This window comes from Sorex fumeus, unplaced genomic scaffold (assembly GCF_029834395.1).
Source record: "Sorex fumeus unplaced genomic scaffold, SorFum_2.1 ptg000131l, whole genome shotgun sequence".
Classification (NCBI taxonomy): Eukaryota; Metazoa; Chordata; class Mammalia; order Eulipotyphla; family Soricidae; genus Sorex; species Sorex fumeus.
Window position 1 is genome coordinate 15325310 of NW_026606188.1, and position 25102 is coordinate 15350411.

General features: G+C 37.3%; 1 protein-coding gene across 1 annotated transcript in view; it reads right to left on the reverse strand.

The window, feature by feature from the left end:
- Positions 1-25102, reverse strand: part of TMEM232 (transmembrane protein 232) — a 251608-nt gene that overhangs the window by 154796 nt on the left and 71710 nt on the right. Inside the window, exon 10 of the mRNA XM_056138992.1 lies at positions 12626-12804. Within this exon, the coding sequence (XP_055994967.1) occupies positions 12626-12804 (179 nt within the window). The remainder of the gene's footprint in view (positions 1-12625; positions 12805-25102) is intronic.

The window sequence follows — 25102 nt, forward strand, 5'->3', positions numbered from 1 at the left end:
GTACCTTCATGCATGTGGAGAGTGGTCTGAGCATGGTTGTGGCTGGTTCTGGAGGTCTTCGGCTGCCTGAGCTCTGGTCAGGGTGGGGAGGGAAACTCAACCCGCTCCCCTCCAAGGGACCCCAGCGAGGACAGCCAGGCATAGGGGCAGGAGACTCTGCCCATACAGAGGGGACATTGCTTTAAGGTAAACTATGCAAAGGACATAACTTACAATACAAGTTTAGTGTCCTTAGAAGGATCTGATCTTACAAGCTAACAGAATCTGATTAGGGAAAAAAGGTGATTAACTGGCTAGGGAGGAGAGCACAGAGGAATGGGAGTGACTAGGGAGCACTGTGATGGGTGTAACCCGATAAACCTAAGCTCCCTGTGGCAATGTTATCTTACAATTAAGCTTCAAGAATCTGACAGTTACTAACATTATTTTCTTTTTAAGAGTTCTATATAGTTTCATATGACAGAACTTGTTTCCCAAAGAAGTACAACTGATCAATAATGTAATTGTTTTAATGGAATTAAGAATTAGTAGGTATCAAGGAATGCTAAGAATGGGAATAAGTAATTAACCTTTGAACTGATTTGAACTGATATCACAGTAAATAATTATTACTATAATAGTGACAAGAAAAAGAAAAAAGTACAAAACATTGATTTTATCATGCTCACATTTTATTGTAAATTAAACACAACTGAAAATAAAATATAAACTACTACAGAGAACAAAACACAATTTTCACTGTCACTGTCCTCCCGTTGTTCGTCAATTTGCTTAAGCGGGCCCAGTAACGTCTCCATTGTGAGACTTGTTGTTACTGTGTTTGGCATATCGAATACGTCACGGGTAGCTTGCCAGGTTTTGCCATGCAGGCAAGATACTCTTGGTAGCTTGCCCGGCTCTCCAAGAAGGGTGGAGGAATTTAACTCCAGTCAGCCATGTAGGCCGCGTGCAAGGCAAACGCCCTACCACTATGCTATCACTCCAGCCCAAACCACAATTTTAATAAATTTAAAATATTTGTTATAATATGTAGGCAAAATTTCACTTATTCTTTTGAAATCATATTGTTTTCATTTATTCATATGTTTGTTATCATGCAGTATAACTCCCTTAAGAAAAGAGTTTTCATTTGTTTGTCTGTTTGTTTTGTTTGGAGCACACACAGGGATGTTCAGGGCTTACACCCAGCTCCGCACAAAAGAAGTTCTGAATGTTTGAAATAAAAATAAATATCATTTTCCTCAGATAATGAATAAATGTGAGAATGTTTCAACTGTAGAATTTGGAAAAGTTAGCTTGTCACATGCTAATAGAAAAAGAACAGTCATATGCACAGGGATGAAAGAAAAATAAGAACCATATATATGCCAATAAACTTTATCTTTAGAAAATTATATAGGAAAATTTAAGGATTAGCTTGATATTTTTACTATAGAAACCATATATAGATATGGTAATTTTACATCATGTATACCCAAGTCAAATTCAAAAAAAACATTTAGTTAAGAATAGCACTGAACTTCATGTAACAGCTCACTAACACAGAATTCTATGCCAATAAAACTAGTTCTCAAAACTAAAATGAATAAAAACTTAAAATAAGTAAAAATTGAATTAGCCTATGCTCATTAAAATATGAAAAGTTTTTCTTCACGCAGAAAATAATAATCTCTTATAGAAGGTCAGAGATTCAAGAAGAAAGAATAGGGGCTGGAGTAATAGTACAGTAGGTGGGGCATTGCCTTGCATATGGCCACGCTAGCTTCATCTCCAGCACTCCAGATGGTCTTTGAGCCTGCAAGGAGTAATCCTGAGTGCAGAGGCAGAAGCAAACCCTGAGCACAGCCATGCGTGATCAAAAAAAAAAAGTAGTAGTATTAATTCTGTCAGTATTAACTTCATGATTTTAATGATTAATTTTGTAACATCTGTTACCATGGTAAAATAAAGGGTGTAATATTGGATGCTAAAGCAAACACACACACACACACATACACACAGAGAGAGACATACAAACTTCTCCAAGTGGCAGAAAATGAGACTGTTTTTAAAAGAACAAGGATGGGTGGGAGGAATAATGCAGTGGCACTTGCCCTGTAGACCTGAGTTCCACATCCAGTATAACACATGACTCCCTTAAGCACTGTCAGAGTGTTGCCTGAGTATAGACCAAAGAGAAAGTCCAGAGACCTGAAGGCTGTGCCCCTAAAAACCTTCAAATTACTAAGACATCAGAGAGAGAGAGAGAGAGAGAGAGAGAGTACAAGGGTTATGGCCAGATGAAACTGCATCTGGCTAATGCTAGTTCAATTCCTGAGCACCACAGAAGACTGTCCTGGACTCCTGAGCATTAGGGGTGAAACTCTGGAGACTCCAAGTATAGCAGAGTGACCTAGCCTGGAATTCTCGGGCCCTTATATTGAACCCACACCCTGATGACCAGAATAACTGATTAATTATGCAACTTCTAGCATCCATCTAAGATTTTGTGGAGAGTTAATTAAACTCTTTTTAAGAAGAGAGTTAATTAAAATCTTTTTAAGAATATAACTCAAATCACTGATAAGAACTGTAATAAACTTAATTTTAAAATAACATTAATTACATGGAAATTAGCAAGAAGAAATACAAAACTAATACAGATGTTCTCCACTTCTCACCACCACCAGACTTAACAGAAAGCCTTGTGTCCAGGACTCTGCAGGCTTCCTGCTTGCAGACTCCAGCCTCTAGATCAGACACCATCTGAGGTCAATTCTAATTCTCCCAGTTCAAAACCATGCCAACACATCTGCACCAAATTATTGCTGAACACACTCTTTATATTGAAGGTAATGGATGCAACAGCCATTCGTCACTGACCATACGCAGTCAAATATCTCAGTCATCTAAACAGAGTGACTAGTTCAAAACTCCCTTTTAATAGTCTAATAGTAATGCATAGAAAAGGAAATAATCTGGACAACAGAGATATCAGTAGCACTCTGGTATAAACAACTGAAGAAATTAGCTCTTAAATAACTGGGAATCTAAACCTCCAACAGCAAGCCACATCAAACTCAAAGAATAATGATGAACTAAACCAACTGCTGTGTCAAACAGAGATAAAAACCCAGGCAACTCTTGAGGCCATTAAAACTTTCAAGTCTGATCAAGAGGATCTGAAATCAATACTCACTACATTGGCAATCAAGTTAAGCAAGCACTGGTCAGTGAAATCAAGCAATCACTAGAGGAGAAATTCAACCAACTGAAAGAACAACTTAAAGGATGAGAGATTTCACACAAAATGAACTTAAGGCAGTAAAGAACACAATAGCAAGCCACAGTAGCAGAATTGCACAGAGAGAATAATATAGACAAACTTGAAGACAAAATACAAGTCAGTGTTAATAGGGGACTGGCAAAAGAGAAGAGAAGCACAAGGATGGAAAAGAATATAAGGTCCTTAATGGATCACAGCAAGAGAAACTATCTTCCAACTATAGGAGTAACAAGAGAGGAAATGGGAAAGGGAGAGAATAAGTGGTGGAAGAGACATACTTCTTAAAGCTTCTATGAAGAAGAGAATCCTTAAATATAAAGGAAACAGCAAAAGAATCATGACAGATCTCTCATAAGAAATGGTAAAGGAGACAAAAGAGTGGAATGACATAGTCAAATTACTCACTGAATAAAAAACATTCAACCTAGAGTCCATTGCCCTGTAAATCTTTCATCTAGATGGGAGGGAATAATATTCTCAGATAAACAAAGTCAACGGGACTTGTCATTACTAAACTAGCCCTGAATAAAATGCTGAAAGACATCATATAAAGGAAACAGCAAATTGAAGAAACAACCTCACACAGTGAAAGGTCAACAAATTCCTTAATATCAATAATTTCTCTGAATGTCACTGAACTGAACTCTCCCCTAAAAAGACTCAAAGTAGCAGAGTAAATAATGAAACAAAATTGCTGCTTACAGGAAACACATATTTATACCTGACCAAACAGTATTGAATTTTTTAAAAAGTAACCAGAGATAGAGATGGGAGAGACATTTCTTTTTTTCTTTTTTCTTTTTTCTTTTTTTTTTGAGGGGGCAGAGTGGGAAACTGGTGAATGGTAGGGTGAGCACATCCAGCAGTGCTCAAGCTCAGAGTTGATTTTTGGCTCTGCACTCAGGTATCACTCCTGGTCGTCTTGGAGAACCATATGGAGTGCCAGGAATTGAACATGGATGTGCATCATGCAAGGCAAGTGCCCTACGTGCTGTTACTATCACTCAGGCCCCAGACTGAGTGAAGGCAGACAAAGTTTTTCTTTCTAAAAAAAAGAAGACTTCAGACCAATCTCTTTGATAAAAATCAGTGCAAAGGGGCCCTCTGGCTACTCAACCAGCAGCTTAAGCCATGATCTCAGAGACTCAGAAACAAATCTCTGAACTTAGAGGCTTTTAGCAGAAATGCGTCTGGACTCCACATTAGATTACCGGCCCTGGGCCTCCCCAGGTGGGAAAAGGTGCCGATCCACCACCTGTTTCCCCTTGTTCAGGGTCCGCCATCTTCCAGAGACCAATGAGACCCTGAGTTGCAGCCCACACACGGGCCCTCTGGCTACTCAACAAGTGGCTTAAGCCATGATCCCAGAGACTCAGAAACAAATCTCAGAACCCAGTGGATTTGGGCAGAAATACCTCCAGATTTAATTATTACGATTTCAGAATTCCAAAATAATATCATATGCTATTCATAATCAGCAATAGAAAACAAACTATCTAATGTTGCCTTTTCGGCAGTTGTGAGTGTTGGGGTAAAATCTCAAATAATATTGTTGGGTCTTCTGTAAAAATATTGAATGTAATCAAAGTAAAGAGAGAGAGAGAGAGAAATGTCAAAATCATCTGCCATGCAGGTAGGGGGAGGGTGTGGGATGGGGATGTAATGGGATTTTGGTGGTGGAAAATGTGCACTGGTGAAGGGACGGGTGTTTCATCATTGTATGACCAAGACTTAAAGCCAAAAGCTTTGTAACTGCTTTCACAGTGATTCAATAAATAAATTTTAAAAAAATGCAAAAATCCTCAGTAAATTTTAACAAACCTAATCCAACAGCATATCAAAAAAAAATGTACATCATGATAAAGAGAGATTTATCCCAAGGGAAAAAATGATGGTTCAATACATGCAAATCAGTTAGCATAATACACCACATCCATAAACGGAAATGTAATCATACAATCATATCGATCAATACAGATAAAGCTTTTGACAAAACACCACATCTATTTATGTTTTTAAAAAATCCTCAAGAAAATAGTGGTGGAAGGAAACTTCCTCAAGCTAACAAAAGATATCGATAACAATCCCAGAGCAAATTTATTCTTAATGGTTAAAAACCGAACTCATTCCCACTAACATCAGGTGCAAAGCAATAATAATCACTTTCTTCTCTCTTATTCATCATTGTATTAGAAGTCCTAGAAACAGCAATAAGTCAAGAAAAAGAAACCAAAGGGATCTTAGTTGGAAAAGAAGTCAAATTATCTTTATTTGCAATAGCACAGCGGGTAGGGCATTTGCCTTGCACGCAGCCAATATGGCTGACTCAAGTTCGATTCCTCTGCCCCTCTTGGAGAGCCCGGCAAGCTACTGAGAGTATCTCGCCCGCATGGCAGAGCCTGGCAAGCTACCCGTGATGTATTCAATATGCCAAACACAGTAACAGCAAGTCTCACGAAGGAGACGTTACTGGGCCCGCTTGAGCAAATCGATGAACAACAGGAGGACCGTGACCGTGACATGATGTTACTCATAGAAGACCCAAAAGTGTCCACAATAAAATAAATCATTATAGATACAATAAGTCAATACAGCAAAGTGACTGGCTATAAAAAAATTGGTTGCATTCTTAAATACAAATAATGAATCGGAGGACAAGAAGATAAAAAAGTTATCTATCCCTTTCAAAATAGTGTCCAAAAACATTAATTATATATGAACCAACTTAACAAATGAGCTGGGGATCTATTCCGTGAAAATTTCAAAGCAATTAAGGCCTTAGAAAATGGGAAAATATTCCATGCTCATGGATTGGAAAAATCAGTATTGTGAATATTGATCATCTTACCTAAACTACTATGTAGATTCAATGCAATCATTGTTCAATTCAAATGACATTCTTCTAGGAAAACCCCATAATAAAATGTATTTTATCACAAAGGACCCTGAGTAGACAAAATCATACTGAAAAATAGGAAACTGGCGTTATCTCATTACCTAACTTAAAACTATACTATAAGGCTATAGTGATCAAAACAGCATAGCATGAGGAAAAGGACAGTTCCTGACCAATGGGTAAGAATAGACTATTCAAGGACAACCCTCCCTTATATATATTCAGCTAATGTTTATAAAAGTACTGAGAGTATTAAATGGAGTAAAGACAGCCTCTTAAACAAATGGTGCTGGAAAAACTGGATAATCACCTGTAAAATATTACAACTGGATACATATCTCAAAAACCCTTACACAAATTGCAATTCAAAGTGGATCAAAGACCCTTCAGATCAGACCACAATTTATACAATACATTGAGTACAATATAGGAAAAAAGCTCGAAGATCTGTACTTCCAGGTTATCTTCAATGACACAATGCCACTGGAAAAGGCAAAAGAATAAAAAATAAATGGGACTACATGAAATTAAAGTTTCTGCATGGCACAAGTAATACAGGCTAAAACTAAGAGAGACAGGTGAACTGGAGCAAATATATGTGGTCAACACATCAGATAAAGGGTTGATAGCCAGTATATATAAAGTACTCACAAAAGATGAAAAAAATCTCCAAAAATCTCATTCAAAAATGTGAAGAGGAAGTAAACAGGGACTTCTCTGAAAAGACCAAGGGATTACAAGGCCAAGGCACAAGCAAAAATGTTCATAATCACTTATTATTAGTGAAATTTAAATCAAGATGACAATGAGATACCATCTCACGCCAGTGAAAGTGGTACTTATCAAAAATAATGGGAACAATCTGTGTTGGTGGGATGTGGTGAAAAAGTAACTTTCATCCCACTGCTAATGAGAATATCATCTGTTTCAACTCCTTCCATGTTGAAACAGTATGGAAGACTCTCAATAAATTTATAATTGAGCTATTTGATCCAGTAATTCCACTCTTAAGTATCTACCTCCAGTATCCACTCTTAAGTATCTACCTCCAGAATGAAAAGTATTCATTCAAAAGAACACATGCTCACCATTATTCTTTGCAGCACTCAGTACAATATTTAAGATTTGGAATCAACCAATAACAATAACAGGTAAGTGGTTCATAAAGATGTGGTATATATACACAAAGGATTATTACACGGATGTAAGGAATGATTAATTTATGCGATTTGCTGCAATTTGGATGGAACTGGAAGATACATTAAATGAAGTGATCCAGAAGAATAAACACAAGATATCATTATATGTGGCACTTAGAGTAACTTGATTAATAAAGGCAGTGGTTAAAGGAGGGCATTCCTAGATCACATTTGGCCCCAGAGTAAAGTTGGGAGAACCAAAGAAATAGAGTGAACAGGATGGAGGAAGAGATAGATGAGAAGCATCAGAGGAAGGAATAAGAAGTATTAAAGTACATCAGTGATATTATTAAGAAATATAGAGCTAAATATCCAAACCACAGAGTCAACAACACTGAAATAGCAAGACCCAAATTATTGATCAAACCTAAAAGATGTCAAGCAGGACTTGGAGAGGGTTGGGAGGGGTTTTATTAGGTGGAGGTGGAGGGAAGTGGACACTGTTACGGGATTGGTGATTAGAACATTGCATGTTGAAAACCCAACTATGAATATCTTTGTAATTCATTGTGCTTAATAAAATAAAATTGGGAGGGAGGGGAAGATTGATGGTGTGCAAGTCATGAGCTGGATTATCTTAGTTTAAGTGTAAATGTTCATTTAAAGAATTGCTTACCAAATTTGTATTTTTTTAAAAAAAATGTATCAGATGCTAAAGAAAGAGAGAATTTGGGGACAAAGAGAGAGAGAGAGAGAGTACAGGAGGTGGGCACCTGACTTGCAAGTGATTGACCCTAGTTCGATCTCTGGTATCACATATAGAGTACCAGCAGGAGTAATACCTGAGTACAAAGTCAAAAGTAATCCCTCAGCATCATCATTTTGGCTCAAATACAGAGGCAGAGACAGAGACAGAGACAGAGAAATGTATCATGTAGACTGTAAGTTTGAAGGTGATTTTTTATTATTTTTAATTACATAGAAAAATATTTTCATTAATTTATCATATATTAGCAAACTGTGAAAATTTACTAATCATCAACACTATTCTCCCCAACCTAATTTCTTTATATTATGTATCTATTTTTATGAAACCATTCCTATATTTCCAAGACATGCCTTTCAAATTTAATTCCTTCTGCTGCTCAATCCCAAATAGGCAACTCAGTCAATAACTTCCTTTTACAAGGTTCTCTTTAATGTTTACAAGTTTCTCTTTAATGTTTTTTTATAAAGTTTGGTTCTGTATAATTATCACCCCTTAAAACATTTACACTGAACATTTACATTTCCAGTTCAGGTATTACTTAAACATTACGGATATTTAGTACAAGAAAAACAGAATAGAAAACAAACATCTGAAATCCTATGTACTCCATAAAATTCAAAGGAACTAGTTACATTTATCATATTCCATATGTGTGTGTCATTCATAATCTTTTTATGAATAATGTGTCTTCTGGACATAATATCAAAATTAACTATGTAAAATCATTGTTTGGCTTTTCTACATCTTCCAAAAATTGGGTATAGAAAAATAGATTTTGTAACTACTCAGTGTACACATATTTATTTCCCCTCTTTTTCTAATTTTGCTGGAGAATTCTGCATATTTCTTTTAGTATTTTATTATTCAGGGAAATCAAACTTAGTTAAGTGATATCTCAAGTCAAAATATATAATGCATTATATTAATCTGTAATCATATATTTATCATTTAACATTCAAATTTCTCTAGGGCCTGGAACAATAGTACAGTGGATTGAGTGCTTGCCTTGCTCTCTGGCCAACCCACGTTCGATCCCTAGCAATACAAATGATGCTGCAAGCAAGGCCAGGAATAATTCCTGAGCTCAGAGCCAGGAGTAAACCCTGAGCATCACCTATTCTGGCCCCCAAATAAAAACAAAGCAAAGATACAAGTTTCTATATCTCTAGTTAGGTTTTCTGTCATAATTTTAATCTACCTAATTCAAATAAAATTTATCACTCACACTAAATCTAGATTGAGGAAAATGTCTTTCCTACACAGCTATTTAAAATGAGTGAAACCATTCTTTATAATTCTTCTCATAGAGCATAAAAGCAAATCCATTGACTGTGCTTTATTTATTATTTCTCTTTGCTGAATGCTAGAGCAATGAGGTATTTGCTCCTATCTAGCTTCTAAAAAATATTTGCTGTCTGATTAACTGACTTATGAATTTCAAATGTAATTATCTATAGATATTTACCAAAATTTTGAAAAAAGACTACATTAAAGTAAATGATTGCCCCTAAAAATAAGGATATAAATAGTTATAATTATAGAAATTACAAATTTGAGGTGACATATTAAGTTAAAGTATTTGCAATATTTGAGATATAAAGTGACAAATGAAAATTGAAACAAAACCATAGAATAATATAAATAATTGAACAAATCATGGAAACAGAATTAAAAAGTTTAAAACTGGGTGTAATGAATAAGAAGAAAATTGGCTGAAAATTTGTTTGGATTATTTATTTATTTATTTATTTATTTATTTGGCGCCACACCTGATGGCCTGCTGGTCTCAGAGACACCTCCTAGCTCCAGGTGTAGGAGTTGCTGCTGGGTGAGCTCCAGGAACTCAGCAGTGCTTGGGACTGAACCCATCCCCCCATATAAGCATGCTTGTAGTCATGAAGCTCTTTCTGCAGCCTAATTTATTTCTTGTTTTAATCTCCAGCAAGCACCATGAAATTAATTCAACAATACAGCTCAGAGAATATATAAAACTAAGGAGGATTTATTTCCTAAAAACCTAATAGAGAATGTACTGGGAATTAAAGTGATTGTAAGTGTGGTAGATATTATAATTCTTTTTTTCCTTTCTGTGATCCCTGATCAAAAATGAAGACCAAAACTGAAACATGGTTGCAAAACAGCCCATTTCATAAAACTCAAAAACAAGCAGGAAGTTCTCTGTTCTTTTCTATGAAAAACATTAAAAATCCAGATAAAAGACACACTATTTTAAATACCTCCTTAAAAAGTATAAATCGAAATTATGTTCGCTATTAAAACATAGAGAGTTCAATAAGACCCAAAATTATAAAAGGGAAATTACTAAATAGATGGAAGCAATATGGGAATGCAGGAGAATGGTTCAGGACTCTTACTGGTGAATTTAAGAGCTTCATGACTACAAGCATGCTTGTATGGGGGGATGAGTTCAGTCCCAGGCACTGCTGAGTTCCTGGAGCTCACCCAGCAGCAACTCCTACACCTGGAGCTAGGAGGCATCTCTGAGACCAGCAGGCCACCAGGTGTGGTGCCAAATAAATAAATAAATAACCGTTTGTATATACTTATGTTGTCTTATAATGACACATCCTGGAACCTATATAAGGTTAGAATGAAATTTCACTGCAACCAAATGAAAATTGAGAGAGATGGAGAGAGAGAGAGAGAGAGAGAGAGAGAGAGAGAGAGAGAGACAGAGACAGAGAGACAGAGAGAGAAAAAGAGAGAAAGAGAGAGGAGAGACAGAGAGAACTGAAAAGTAGAGAAATTGCTCGAAGGACTGGAGTGCATGCTTTGTAGGAACCTTCATTTGATTGCCATCAATACATGCCTGAGCTTGGCAGGGAGTGACTCCCCAAGTACCAGGACCAGGACTCTCAACACTGCCCTGTATGTTTGTTGTTTTTCCCAAACAATGAAGTAAAATTCTATTTTAAAAAGTAAAAATGGAAACAGAGCAAAGAGTTTTGTGTTTTTTCTTCTACTGCACTGGCCCACTCATATGCTTGACCATCAATTAGGCAAAATGAATTCACTATTTCTTTTTCTTCATAATGTTAACGCACATCTATTGGTTATTAGAAAATAGAAAACAGGACTTTGAAAGCATCAAGATCCAGAGATATAATTCAGTAGTTGAGCAGATGCTTCAGCATATTTGCTCAGTACAAGTCTTAGTTTCAATACTGGTAAAACGCACACACACACACACACACACACACACAAAGCTATCTTCCTTCATGATAATAAATATTAATTAGTATTTATAATATAATATCATTATAGCGATAGCACAGCGAGTAGGGCGTTTGCCTTGTATCCCGTCGACATGGCCGACCTGAGTTTGATTCTTCTACCCCACTCGGAGAGCTCAGCAAACTACCGAGAGTATCTCACCTGCACAGCAAAACCTGGGAAACTACCTGTGGCGTATTCAATATGCCAAACACAGTAGCAAGTCTCACAATGTTACTGGGCCCACCCGAAGCAAATTGATGAACAACAGGAGGACAGTGACAGTGACAGTGACAGTGACATTTATAATATAATATACTTATAAATAATATAATTTAATATGTGAAACTGGGGACTGGAGCAATAGCCCAGCAGGTCGCATGTTTGCCTTGCATGCAGCCAACCCAGGTTCAATTCCCAGAATCCCATATGGTCCCCCAAGCACCACCAGCAATAATCCAGAGGGTAGAGGCAGGAGTAACCCCTGAGCATCGCTGAGTGTGAAACTCAACAGAAATGGGAACTTTCGGTGATGGGAAAAAATGTCTTCTGGACCACAAAGATGTAATATAGTACATGCCTTCATTTGGATAGCCCCCTTTTGATGCCTGGTCACATTTTCCTCCAGGCATTGCAGGGGAGAGCTCTGAAGGCCACCGCAGCACTTCAAAGTATGCCACTAGCATGGCACTATGGACCTGTGTAGCAGCAGATTCTTGGACCAAGAACCAGCCAAGTTCATCAAAAGTCAAAAAGAATGGCCCCTGGGGTTTTTTGGTGTTTGTTAAATAGTTTGTGTCACACCCAGAGGTGCTCAGGGATTCTGGTTCTATATTCAGAGATCACTCCTTGTGGTGCTCAAGGGCCCACATGTGGTACAGGTGTTTGAAGTGGATCGAACCACATGCAAGATGTTACTGGTGCCTGCTAGAGCAAATTGATGGACAACAGGAGGACAGTGCTACAGTGCTACAATTAATACTCATAGACATTTGAGAATTAACTCACTATTCAAAGAAAGCATGAAAATTAGGCACATACACAGGCTCTCATGAACAAGTTGAGATGCCTGAACAGCATTCATATAAATGTCTTCCAAAGGCATAGATTCAAAGTTCATTGCCCCCAAACCAACTCAAGCAGTTTATGCAAAAGGACTATGAATCATTTTAACTATATTTTTATTAGACCATTGTTAATGATGTTAAATGCTAAAGTCAACAGTAGTTAATGATACCAAATATGAACATATTTTTTCTTAGAAAGGATAAACATATTTCTGGATGATTTTAGTAACAATATATCCCTCTGTCATATCTTACCTTGGCTATATTTATTGCTCTCTGGGCTATCCCACTTTTATCTTCATCTTTTATTTTCTGTAATATTTGCCAGATTTTGTTTCTAAGTCCATTGTGTTCCTCAGCATCCTGGAGTTCCCACGACATTTTTACTAGATTATACACTAAGCAATAGTATCCATTCTGTATCTCTTGATCACCTGTTTTTAAAATATATATATATCATTTTATTTATGTTACTTCCTTTTCTCTCAGTATTTATCCTTCAATTTAAAAATATCACAAATCATTTACAAAGTTTAATTGTAAGAAAAACACAGTCATATAACTAATATACCTCAAATTAAAGTTAAGCAGTAAACTGTGACCAACAAAAAGCACGTGCAGATCTTGATAACTCAAGTAAGCTTTTGCTTCTGGTGATATGAATACTAAGACCACCATTGTAAATTTTTAGATTAAATCAGACAAACAAAAGAAAAACTAGTAGCTAGTGGGATTATAAAACCAGCTGAGGTGCTTTGCCTTGCAGGCTGCTGATACAGGTTCGATACCTAGCATCTCATATAGTCCCCTGAACCAGCCAGGAGTGAACCCTGAGAGCAAAATCAATAATAAGCACTGCCCATCTTGGAGTTAGGATGGTGGTGGAGTTACTTCATACTTCCAGAAGACCTAGCAACTACACTCACGTACCACCACTGCAGCCATGTAAGCTCATCTACCTTCCTTGTTCCAGCAACTCATTAAAAAATACCTAGAAAGAGATCAGCTAGCCACAAAAATTTCAGAGACACTATTCTCAGTTGAGACCATTGGGGCAATCTCAGAGCTGGGCTGGCCATATTCTACTCTAACAAAAACCTGTCATTCACCCTAAAGGCACTGCCATGCCTCAGGCTGGCTGCCCAGTTTCATATTCTGGATATTATGAGGCAACACCAACAAACTCTATAACACCAGCATCCCAGTAGGAGCACACCAGATTGAGTGGGATGTAACAGAAGCCAACCAATTTAGACTCACAAAAACATTAACACAAACTTAACTTGCAACATTGTAGCAAACCTTCAGACAAGGACTTAATGTCCACGTGGTGAGATACAATTTTCATAAATATTCTTCTATGGAGGCTCTTTCAGGGTCAGGGGAATGAGAACCGTTACAGTTAATGTTTTGGACATTTTAAATACGTCACAGGTAGCTTGCCAGGTTCTGCCATGTGGGCGGGATACTCTTGGTAGCTTGCTGGGCTCTCTGATATATATATATATATGTATATGTATATATACATATATATATATATATAATTTGTTGATGAGTAAGGAGAGGCTGCGAAAATCTCAGGGCTGGGAGGAATGGAGACGTTGCTGGCACCTGCTCGAGTAAATCAATGAACAGGATGACAGTGATACAGTGATACAGTGATTTTTCTACAGAAATATTTTTTGATCATTTCATTAGCCATTTAGTGGTAAGAAGCAATGTAAAATACATTATTATGGGTGTCTACAGGGGCAGGCTTGAGGAGTGATTGGGAAAATGGAGACAATGATGGAGGGAAGGTGACACTAGTGGTAGGATTGGGATTGGAATATTAAGTGCATGTAACATCATCATGAACAGCTTTGTAAATCAAATGTTTAAAGAAAGTGGGGAAAAATAAAATTAAGAGCAATATTATAAACATGCACTGTTGCACTGTCTTCCTGTTGTTCATCGATTTGCTCAAGCTAGCATCACTAACGTCTCACAACAAATTGTGAGACTTATTACTGTTTTTGGCATATCGAATATGTCACGTGGAGCTTGCCAAGTTTTGCCATGCGGGCAAGTTACTCTCGGTAGCTTGCCAGGCTCTCCGAGAGGGGCCGTGGAATCGAACCCAGGTCAGCCAAGTGCAAGGCAAACACCCTACACGCTGTGCTATCACTCCAGCCCACTGTAAACATAAAACCAAGTAATAATCCCTGAGCACCACTAGTGTATGATCCCAATAAAAAAGAAAAATATTACTAATTGCTATAAAACAGACCAAATGCCACCAAATCTGACATTAAACCAAAAAGAAATTATAAAGTTAAATGCATGTGAAAATTGCTAAACATAGGTTAGATTTTTTTAACAAGTCAGTTGATATAGGAAAAAATCGAGAAAAAAAATATAGACTGTATATGTATACATTGCACGTAGCACTGTCCTCCCATAGTTCATCGAATTGTTCGAGCAATATGGTATCAATAGGTGTAGAGGAAATAAACTTTTGGGGGCCACTATTGACATTTTCCCCCACTATTGACTTTATTGCATTTTGCATAAAATAATTTTTGCTGTAATAACAAAGAATAGCAAGATAGAAATATGGCTTATTAATGATAAAAAATACATTAAATCAAGTGCTAATCCTGACATTTGTTTTCTTTTTTGAACTAAATCACCATGCTATACACAGTCAGAATGTTGTTCATGATCGGGTTTCATCATCCAATGTTCCAATACCCATCTCGTCCCTTGCTCAGTGTAGTTTCCACCACCAGTGTCCCCAGTTTCCCTCCTCCCACCCCCACAGCCTGTCTCTCACTGTAAGGAAATATGACCGTGAGTAAAATAGTTTTGCTATGTTTTACTGGATTATCAAATCTGAGGGGAGACTTGGGAATTCTCAAATTTGGAGGTGGTTCCAGGGTGAGGGTAATCATTGTGATTCTTGTAATTCATAGTACAGAGATACTGAGGGAGAGGTCCCAGGGACCAAAGCAGTTTGGCCACAAGCAAGGCAAGTGCTCTACCAGCTATAAAATTGCTCTTTCCTGTAATATGCCCTTTTCTGGGTAATTATAAAAAATAATCAGTTAAAAACAAATTAGTTGCTTCTTTTATTAAACTGGCAGCTGGTTGAACCGTGATGGCAAGTATGATGCCAAAATATCAACACATATTAGGAACTCAATAGAACTTGCCTGACTTTTTCAAATCTTTTTCCAGAGGCAATTATGGAAATGTATGTTAATTAAAAATAATGATCTTATGATCATTACTAGAAACCAACGAAGAAAGTAGAAAGTAGTTCATTTGCTTTTCAAGAATATCTGTTTCTTATAAATAGACTTGTAAAAATAGACTTCTAATTCATACATTTATTTTAATTTCATTAAAGTACGTTATACTACTAAGATACAAACACTATCTCTATAGAAGCTGTTAATACTCACAGGTTTTTATACCCAAAGAACAACAACAACAACAACAACAACAAACAGAACAGTAGCAAAGATTCTTTATGGAATTCAAAAGTGAATAATATTAAAAATATGTTTTTTGTAATTGGATAAGAAATGGATCCTATTAAAGGGAAATCCCTACATCACCCTTGACCCCAGAGTTTAAATGGGAGAAGGACAAAAAAGGAAAGAAATCAAGGAGGAAAAGAAGAGAGAAAGGGAAGGACCAGGTGAATGGGCATGGAGCATCGGTTGCACTGGGGGAGAGAAAGTGGTTAAGTCACCCAGTCTACAAATACGCTGAGAAGCACAGAACTCAGGAGAGCGAAGTTACAACAGGAAGGAAGACCTCAAAGAGAGAAGAACAGCAGTGCTGGCCGATGAGGCAGAAGCCAGAAAAAGTATTCGCAATGCCCGCCTGTCCTTCACCCAGTATAAGAGCAAGATGACTGCCCTCCACATCCTGATGAATCTATCACATCTTCCAGAAGGGCAATGGAGAAGATTATCCATGACTTCTACTCAGATCTCTTAGATAGCCACGTCCAACTGCCCACATACCAAATATCGCAGGATGGATATGTCATTCCCAGTGTTCTCCATTCCAAAATCTGACATGCCATTTTGTCAGTAAAGAAGCGAACAGCACCCAGACCAGACAAGGTCAGACCCGAACACCTCAAGAATCTGCCATCAGTACTCGTCAATACACTGGCTTGGTTATTGACGCACTATATGTCTGAATGCAAGGTTCCATCCCAATGGAAAACAAGCAGGACCTTTCTACTGTACAAGAAGGGAGACATCCACGGCATTGGCAGAAATCGCCGGATCTACCTGTTGTCTGTCATCTACAAGCTGTTCACTCCAGTCATCCTGAATAGGATCGGCAGAACACCAGATGAAGGACAACCATGTGAGCAAGCTGGGTTCTGAAAAGGATTCAGCACGATCAACCATATCCACAGAGTAACCAAGCTCATTGAGGTTTCTCGGGAGTTCAAGATGCCATTCTGTCTAACGTTCATTGATTTAAAGAAGGCCTTTGATTTTGTTGAGACTGAAGTGGTCAATGAAGCCCTAGCCAAACAGGGCATTCAAACTCAATACATCAGGATCCTTCGTGAGATGGATTATGGATTCACCACCTGAATCTGACCATTATACAAGGAAGTGATCATCGAAGTAAAGAGAGGGGCTCAGCGCGGTGCTACCATTTCACCAAAACTCTTCAGTGCCACCCTCGAGAATGTCATGAGACCTCTGGAATGGGAGTGAAGATAGATGGTGGGCAACTACAGCACCTCTACTTTGCTGATGACACCGTTCTAATAACACCAAACATCAGCCAAGCAGCCAAATGCTGGCCAACTTTGACCATGAATGTGGAAATGTCGGATTGCAGCTGAATATCATGAAGACAACGCTCATGAGAAATGGACTCGTTCCTAATGTTCCATTTGCTCTCAACTGAACTAACACCTCCAAATGCAGCAGTTATGTGTACCTAAGTCTAGAACTCAATGTGTTGAACAACCTGGCACCTGAGATGCTCAGGAGGAAGAGAGAGGCATGGAATGCTTTCAAGACCGTCGAAAAAATAGCTAAGAGGACGAAGAACCTCCGGCTCTGGGCACATCTATTCAACTCCACTGTTTTCCCGGCAATAACATATGCCTCAGAGACCTGGGCCTTATGAAAACAGGATGAGAACGCTAGTCAGGTCAACCAAAGAGGAATCAAATGCTTGTAGTATCACGCTTCACTCAAGTGAGAGAAGGAATTCGGAGTACTGACCTCCATCAATGATCGAGAATCAGGGACACTGTCTCATTTGCCAAGGCATTAAAAATCAGATGGGCTGGACACATACTGCAATTTGAAGATGACTGCTGGACTTGAGGCATTACCAACTGGATTCCACATGATCTCAAAAGAACGCATGGCCACCCACCTACTAGATAGTCAGACTTCTTCGTTAAGACCCTTGAACAAATGGTTTGAGGCTCTTCATGTTCTTGTAGCGAGCAGACATTGGGCTACACTAGCATTTGACAGCCATTGGGCTACACTAGCATTTGACAGGGACAAATGGAGAATTTCCTGGCACCCGCTAGAGCAAATTAATGAGTAACGGGATATCAAGTGATCAAGTCATATCTTTTAAATACCTCTTTATATTTTTTCAATACCAGAGTCCATATTCACTTGCTCTAAATAAATTTAAAAAATGCAAACTTAGACAGCAGAATTAAAACTGCAAAAATGCAAGAAATATATGTGCAAATAAAATACTGTTATTCTTGGGTGGGGTTTTTTGTATTTTTCTACTTATTGCTGACTTATAGGAAAGCTATTCATAGTTATGCATGTTTATTACAATTGGCCACTTCATTTAATTAGCTAATCTTATTTTCACACTCTTGATTTTTTAGAGAAATTAGAGAACAAGAAAAGCTTTATATTATAACTTCTTATTCTCTTATACTTCTAATTTTTTTCTTATGTTATGCAAGAATTCAAGTAATAGTGTAAACTTATCAATAGTTAATATCAATATATCAAATTCTTCACCTTTTACATAACCTAAAAAGAATTATCTTTAGTTTTTCATCCTTGAGAATGATGCTAAGTTGGTATCATCAGTCTAAGAAAGTACATACTACTTCAGCTTTAATTCTGTTTAAATTTACCTTTCCTTTAATCAGATATATTTTAGTTTAATCACTTCTTTGGATTCTGTTAAAAGTAATACCTTTACCTTAATCAACTATAAAAGGTTGTACAGTAAAAACAGTATATTATGGCAAATTTGATACTTTAGTGTTGCGCTTAGGACTTGGGTGGGGGGAGAGGGGACCATACCTGGCAGCAACCACAGCCTGTTTTTGAGCTGAGGGGGCCATGTCAGCTGTGTGCATGGCAAGAAAAGCCGTGACCCATATAGTATCTATCCAACCCAGAATTTGGTATCTGTCCATTCAAACATCAGAATTGCTGTATTTTTAATAAACTCATCACAAATTTGGGAATTAAAAGTAGATTTTTTTGAATTATAGAATATTTCCAGAATTTGTTCTACATATGGTGAGTTTAATTCTCTCAGCATATTTCTTTCAGATGTTTATATGCCTAAAGAGATAGAGCCCAGAGACCTCCATATTGCCATTGAAGTAGAAGTTCTGGCAAAAGTAAATACACATGTGTAAATATATTTATATGCAAAACATGTTTATATGTAAAACTATATTCTCTGACTTCTCATTGTAAAAATACCTTGAATAAATCACTTTAATGTCAAATTTTGAGACCAGAAACTACCTTAACACTTTCATGAAGGAAAGGTATATTCATTATGATTCAGAAATTATTTCAATAATAATACCATTAAATTACTATTCAATTATAATTACCAAATTCTTGCCAACTATAATTATCTTCATCACATTGAAAGATCTTTTGGTTACCCTATAGAATTTAAGTTATTTAATTTAATGCATGTGAACCTGATAAAATATTTCCTGAATATAAAGAACAATGTAAATATGTGGAAACCTATGAGATTTTAATTTTTTAAAAGTTTAAATAATTTTAATTTTAACCTTTTCCAAAAACTATTAGAAAACTTATTTTTCAAGCCTAAGAAAAATATTTTCTGCAATGAGGCAGTCCCTGAAGATGCATCTGACTCTGTTTGATCAGGGTATCATGTGGCTGGAGTGAGAGCCTAGTGGGTAGGGCATTTATCTTGCACATGGCCGACCTGGGTTCAAATCCTCCGTCCCTCTCAGAGAGACTGGCAAGCTACCAAGAGTATCCCACCCACACAGCAGAACCTGGCAAGCTCCCTGTGGCATATTCGATATGCCAAAAACAGTAACAATGTGTCACAATGGAGACGTTACTGGTGCCAGCTTGAGCAAATCGATAAACAATAGGAGGACAGTGCTACCTTGCTGCAGTGCTACCACATGGCCATCCAGGCTCCGTGTGGTGAGCTCTGGAGAACCTGGACAGCAAATTCTACTCCTCCTCCTAACATCAAAGACCTGAGCAGATGTCCTGGGGCTCTAGCCCGAAACTGCTGCTTCAGCTGGTCAAGCTTTTCCTGGAGTGTCCCTAGAATTCATGAACAGCAGTTGGTAGAACCAAAGTAGATGAATTAACTAATTTAATTAATTAATATGTATATATTCCACGAAAAATATATTTCTAGTGTTTCTCCTTAGACTTTGGAAGGGCCTTGTATGGTGAAAGGTACTGGAAATTTCATGTATGGTTTCTCAAAATAAAGGTATGCTGAGGGGAAGGTAGATTAAGAATATATTCTACAAATAATTGAAGGTATTTCTCAGTTAAATATGTATAATCATCACTAAGCCTGTCTTTAGTGAAGTAATGAAATACCAAATTTCAAAATGAGTTTAATATTTTATCTGAATGTCTCTATTACTAGTTAGCTTGTGTGCAAAACTAAATTTTCTTCACATTAAAGTGCTCTTGAATACTTTACTAAAATTTACATTACTAAACTATAATGTTCACAAAACTTACTAAAGTTTACTTTAATGAACCTGGAACTGTGTGTTCCCAAAAGGCTGGATGTGCTCTATCTCTCTCGCCACCCGTGTTCAGTGGTCTTGGGTCGCTTCCCCCACCCCAGGGAGGTCAATGGCGATGGGCAGGCGAAGCAAGGAACAAGGGCCAGGCTGGTCGGTATCAATTGTAGTTTATTCCAGTCTTTACTCTTACCTCTGACTCTGCCCTCTGGAGCCCGAGCTCTTGAGACCGAGCTCGCGCCTCAGTCTGAGCCTCTGCCTGAGCCTCAGCCTGAGCCTCAGTCTCTGCTCTCTTGAGCCCAAGCCCGAGCCAGAGCTTGAGCCTGAGTCTGAGCCTGGCCTCAGCCTCCTCCTCAGTCTGAACCTTCTCTCGTCCTGCTCTTGAGTCCAAGCCCCCTCCGAGTTTACAGTCTTAGTTTATATAGCAATCACATAGGGTGGTGACACAAAGATGGGTTGAACATTAACAAATCAGCAAAGAGGTAAGACCACTCCTCAAGGAGATTAACTCAAGGATAAAATCTCATCTAAAGAGATCATTCCAAATTACTAGGAGATCAGCTCAAGGGTGGGATCCCAACAAGGGTGTGTTCTTTCCTCAGCTAGTAATCCACTTAAATAGTTGTAGTAAATCTAACTCCAATATTTCTAGTAATGTCACTCTGTATGAGCACAGTAAGAGATGAACTTACAGTTTGGTTCTTCCTGAGGACATCTCACTATATATTCCTCTCTCTCTCTCTCTCTCTCTCTCTCTCTCTCTCTCTCTCTCTATATATATATATATATATATATATATATCTCCTTACTAAAGTTTACTCAACTTCCATGCTTTACATAGAAACTCAGATAATCATTAAATTTGCAGGTATTTGTTATTGTATATATCAGACTTTAAACACCAGAACTAAGGCTCCACTTTGAATGGGCTATTTTCATAATTATTAATTTTTTTATTTATATAATTCTGTCACCCTTGTTTCCCACTGCTGCTGTCTTCTTCCCTTCTCCAAATTCTGAAACTCTTCAAACTGCTTATTGAATTCTCTTTCCTTGATCCAATCATATTCATATTTATCAAGTTTTGTAAAATTTCCTTTAGTGCTACATCTGAATGATGAATATAAAGGATGTTGTGTCTGCATTAGTGCAAGAAAGTAAGTGGATTTAAAAAAGTAAATTTCTCTCTTCTGGATTTAGAACTGGTCCTATATATATAGATATATATATTTAAGATAATTATCATAAATTATAAAAATGATATTTAATAGCCATTTAAATTGAAAATGTATCATAATCAGTTTTTAGTATAAATTCAATTTTATTTTCTTCATCTATTCATATATTAATTTTTTATGAGTGCCTTTTCTGAGTAAGAGAATATGTTGGGTAATAGAAATAATGTAACAAAGACTTAAATGTATTTAATTTCTTAAAGGAGAATAAAACTTGGTAAAAGAAAATAATAAGCTTTATATAAATGGGATATTTAGTTGCAATATCTATTTTCTCCTTAATATATAGTATAAATCATATATTTCAGCTTGGCTTATTGACATTTAGGTTCTAAAAATATTATTGTCATATTATTATAGTTAAAACAATAATATTTCAGTAATAATGTTATGTAATACTTTCTATTTAAAACAGTTAGTAGAAAACAGATATTATTTTTTTCCTTCAACACTCCAAAAAATATAAATGGCTCATTTTTTAACTTATCTATATGGAACAATCTTTTCATTTTTAATATAGCAAAATTTTGCTAAATTGAAACTATGTGTCATAAAATTATCATTATAATTACAAGCTATTAATTTTTGCAGAAAATTTAAAAATTTATTTTCTTTAAAATGTGTTCTAATTTAAAAAAATATTTTCATGCACTTTATTTCATGTTCCATATAATATAGAATATAAAAGTAAGAGTGGCAGAGAAAATAAATATTTTAAACCGTTGTTTAATTGAACAGGTTTATCTTTGTAAGGCATAAGATATTCTCTGCACTTTCCTAAAATGAGTAATTGAGAAGGAATGATTTATATTGTCAGTATCTTTATATCATAAATATTATCCTATATTTTTAAATGTCATAACTCTAAATTAACTGATTTTTTAAAAATATGAGCTTTGAGTTATTTACAATGATTTGTAAGCAATCATGTTGCCTGTATTAATAAGCAAAATACTGTTTCAGATGCAGTGACTTTAAAGAAATTATGAGGCAAATCATAGAGTGTTAGAAACTTTTTTTTCATTCAAAGGATGAATGAAAAAAATAAAATTACATACCAAGCAAGATATGGACCTACAAGTGCAATGACTCTCCACCACCAAAAAATGCAAGATTGTGGTATGAGAGGAGATAAAACTTCCAACATACTCAACACTGAGCACTGAGAAATAATATAATTTATCCTAGAATATGTAAAAGATTATTCCTGAGAAAATATCTTGAAGAGGAAAGGAGACAGTAGCAGCTATGTCAGCACCCAAGGTTTCAATTTCCAGTCCCACACAATCCCCTGGGACCACAGTCAGGGTGAGACCTGAGTACCTCTGTTCCACCAGAGTGCCCTTGGCTGCCCATCTGTGGCAAAGACTGGCTTCGCATCCTTAAATCGTCTTTGCTCCTGTATTCTCCAACTCTGGAGTCTAATTTCCCCCATCAATATTTGTAATAACATATTCAGCTGTTAATCTTTTTCAATCTCTTTGTCAAAGGATCTTCAGGTAAATAGACTAAGGATATTTACAATTAGGGGGGAAAAGTTTTATCTACAGAATTTTCTGAGTATGATATCCCAAACTAAAAGAAATGTTCCAAGGAGAAAAACAAACCCTTAAATTCATAAACTGATGGGGCATGACACCCTCGAGGAAGTCATGTAGCAATCACAGTTGGTCTAGAAGAACAGAACGAGATTTAAATATGTTAAATGTTATACTGCTGTGTGACATAATGACTGATTAAATCTAACTCAAGATTGTAGCAGAATTCCAGACCAAAAAATGCCTATTTACTGTAAGAATGAAGGATCAAAGGAGATTCCTACACTATGCCCATCATTTCTGTACTTTAACTGAAACTCTCACTCACATCTATTCTTAAAATATTAGTAAATCTCGATACAAGGTATGATCACTATATAAAAACTTGATTTGTCAGTTCTTGTAAATGCTTGGTGTTTATGTAAAATTGTTATTATATGGGATCACACATTTTTCTTAACATAACAGTCATTTGTGCTATGTTTTACTAGCCTAACACTTCCTGCAAAAACATATTTATACCATGAATTGATGCCAGAAACTACATTTTGATCCAACTAGAGGCTACATTTATTGCATGTTCTAAACTATTTTCATAACTTTTAAATGCCTAAATGCCATTAAATTTTATTTTATTTTTTATGTAGGAGTGCTGCTATTTATTCATCCACTGATTAGCTGATTAAATTGGGCATGAACTCCACCTTACTTTTTTTTTCATAATTTTATTTATTTATTCATTTTTCTTCTTTATTTTTTGAATCACTGTGGGAAAAGTTACTAAGCTTTCAGGTTTAAGTCTCGGTCATGCAATGATCAAACACCTCTCCCTTCACCAGTACTCATTTTTCACCACCAAGAACCCCAATATACCCCCCTCCCACCCCTCCCAATGCCTGTGAGGCAGATGATTTCCACTTAACTCTTCTCTACATTGATCACATTCATTATCTCGACAAAAGATGCACCATTATTGTTTAGAATTTCCCCCCCAACAACCAGAATTGCTGAAAAGGCATTGTGAAATACTTTGTTTTCTATAGCTGGTTATGAGAATCATATAATCTTGTGTGGCTGCAATAGCAGCCTTGCGATTTTGGATTTCTGCAAAGAACCAGATAATTATGAGATTGGTTTCTGTGCATCCGGTGGTATGGCTGTGCCAGAGAGCCGCTCGTGGGGGCAACTCGTGACCTCGGTAAGGCGTGAAGGATGAACTGGTACTGCCTCCCTTCCCATGAGACTGCAGTTACCCCATCACCCTGGCTCATACCTGGCTTTTCAATAAGCTCTGAGGTGGCGGCCACCTTGCTGCTTGGCTGGAAAAAGGTGGAAGGGAGCAACATCCTTTCCCTCCCAGGGAGGCATGTAGCCGTAGTTTAATGCATGGTCCATTCACTTTTCTGCCACAAGCTGCCGGGCTCTGGATTAAGTCCTTTTGCCTCTGGAGCCATGGGGGCAACTCATGACCTCAGTAGGGCGTGAAGGACGTGCTGGTACCACCCCCCTTTCCATGAGACTGCAGTTGCCCCATCAACGCTGGCTCATACCTGGCTTTCCAAGAAGCTCTAAGGCAGTGGCCACCTTGTATATGATCCAGATACATTTCTGCCAAAAGCTGGGTTTTGAGATTTGTTTCTGAGTCTCTGGGATTATGGCAATTAATTAGCTTGATCAGGAGGCAGAGAGGCTGTTTGTAGGTGGCAACTCGGGGTCTCGCTGGGATGGGGAGGAAAGGGCTGGTTCCACCCCCATTTGGCGAGGCCCTGCATGTCACATCACTGCAGGCCCAAACCTAACTGTCCAGTAGTCTCTGGAGTATGGTGGTCACCGGGACGCCAAGGGGAACAGACCAAGGCACGAAACCTGTTTCCACCTGGACTGGCCCAGAGCCAGTAACCTACTGCAGGAACAGAATGCATTTCTGCCAAAAGCCTTTGGGTTC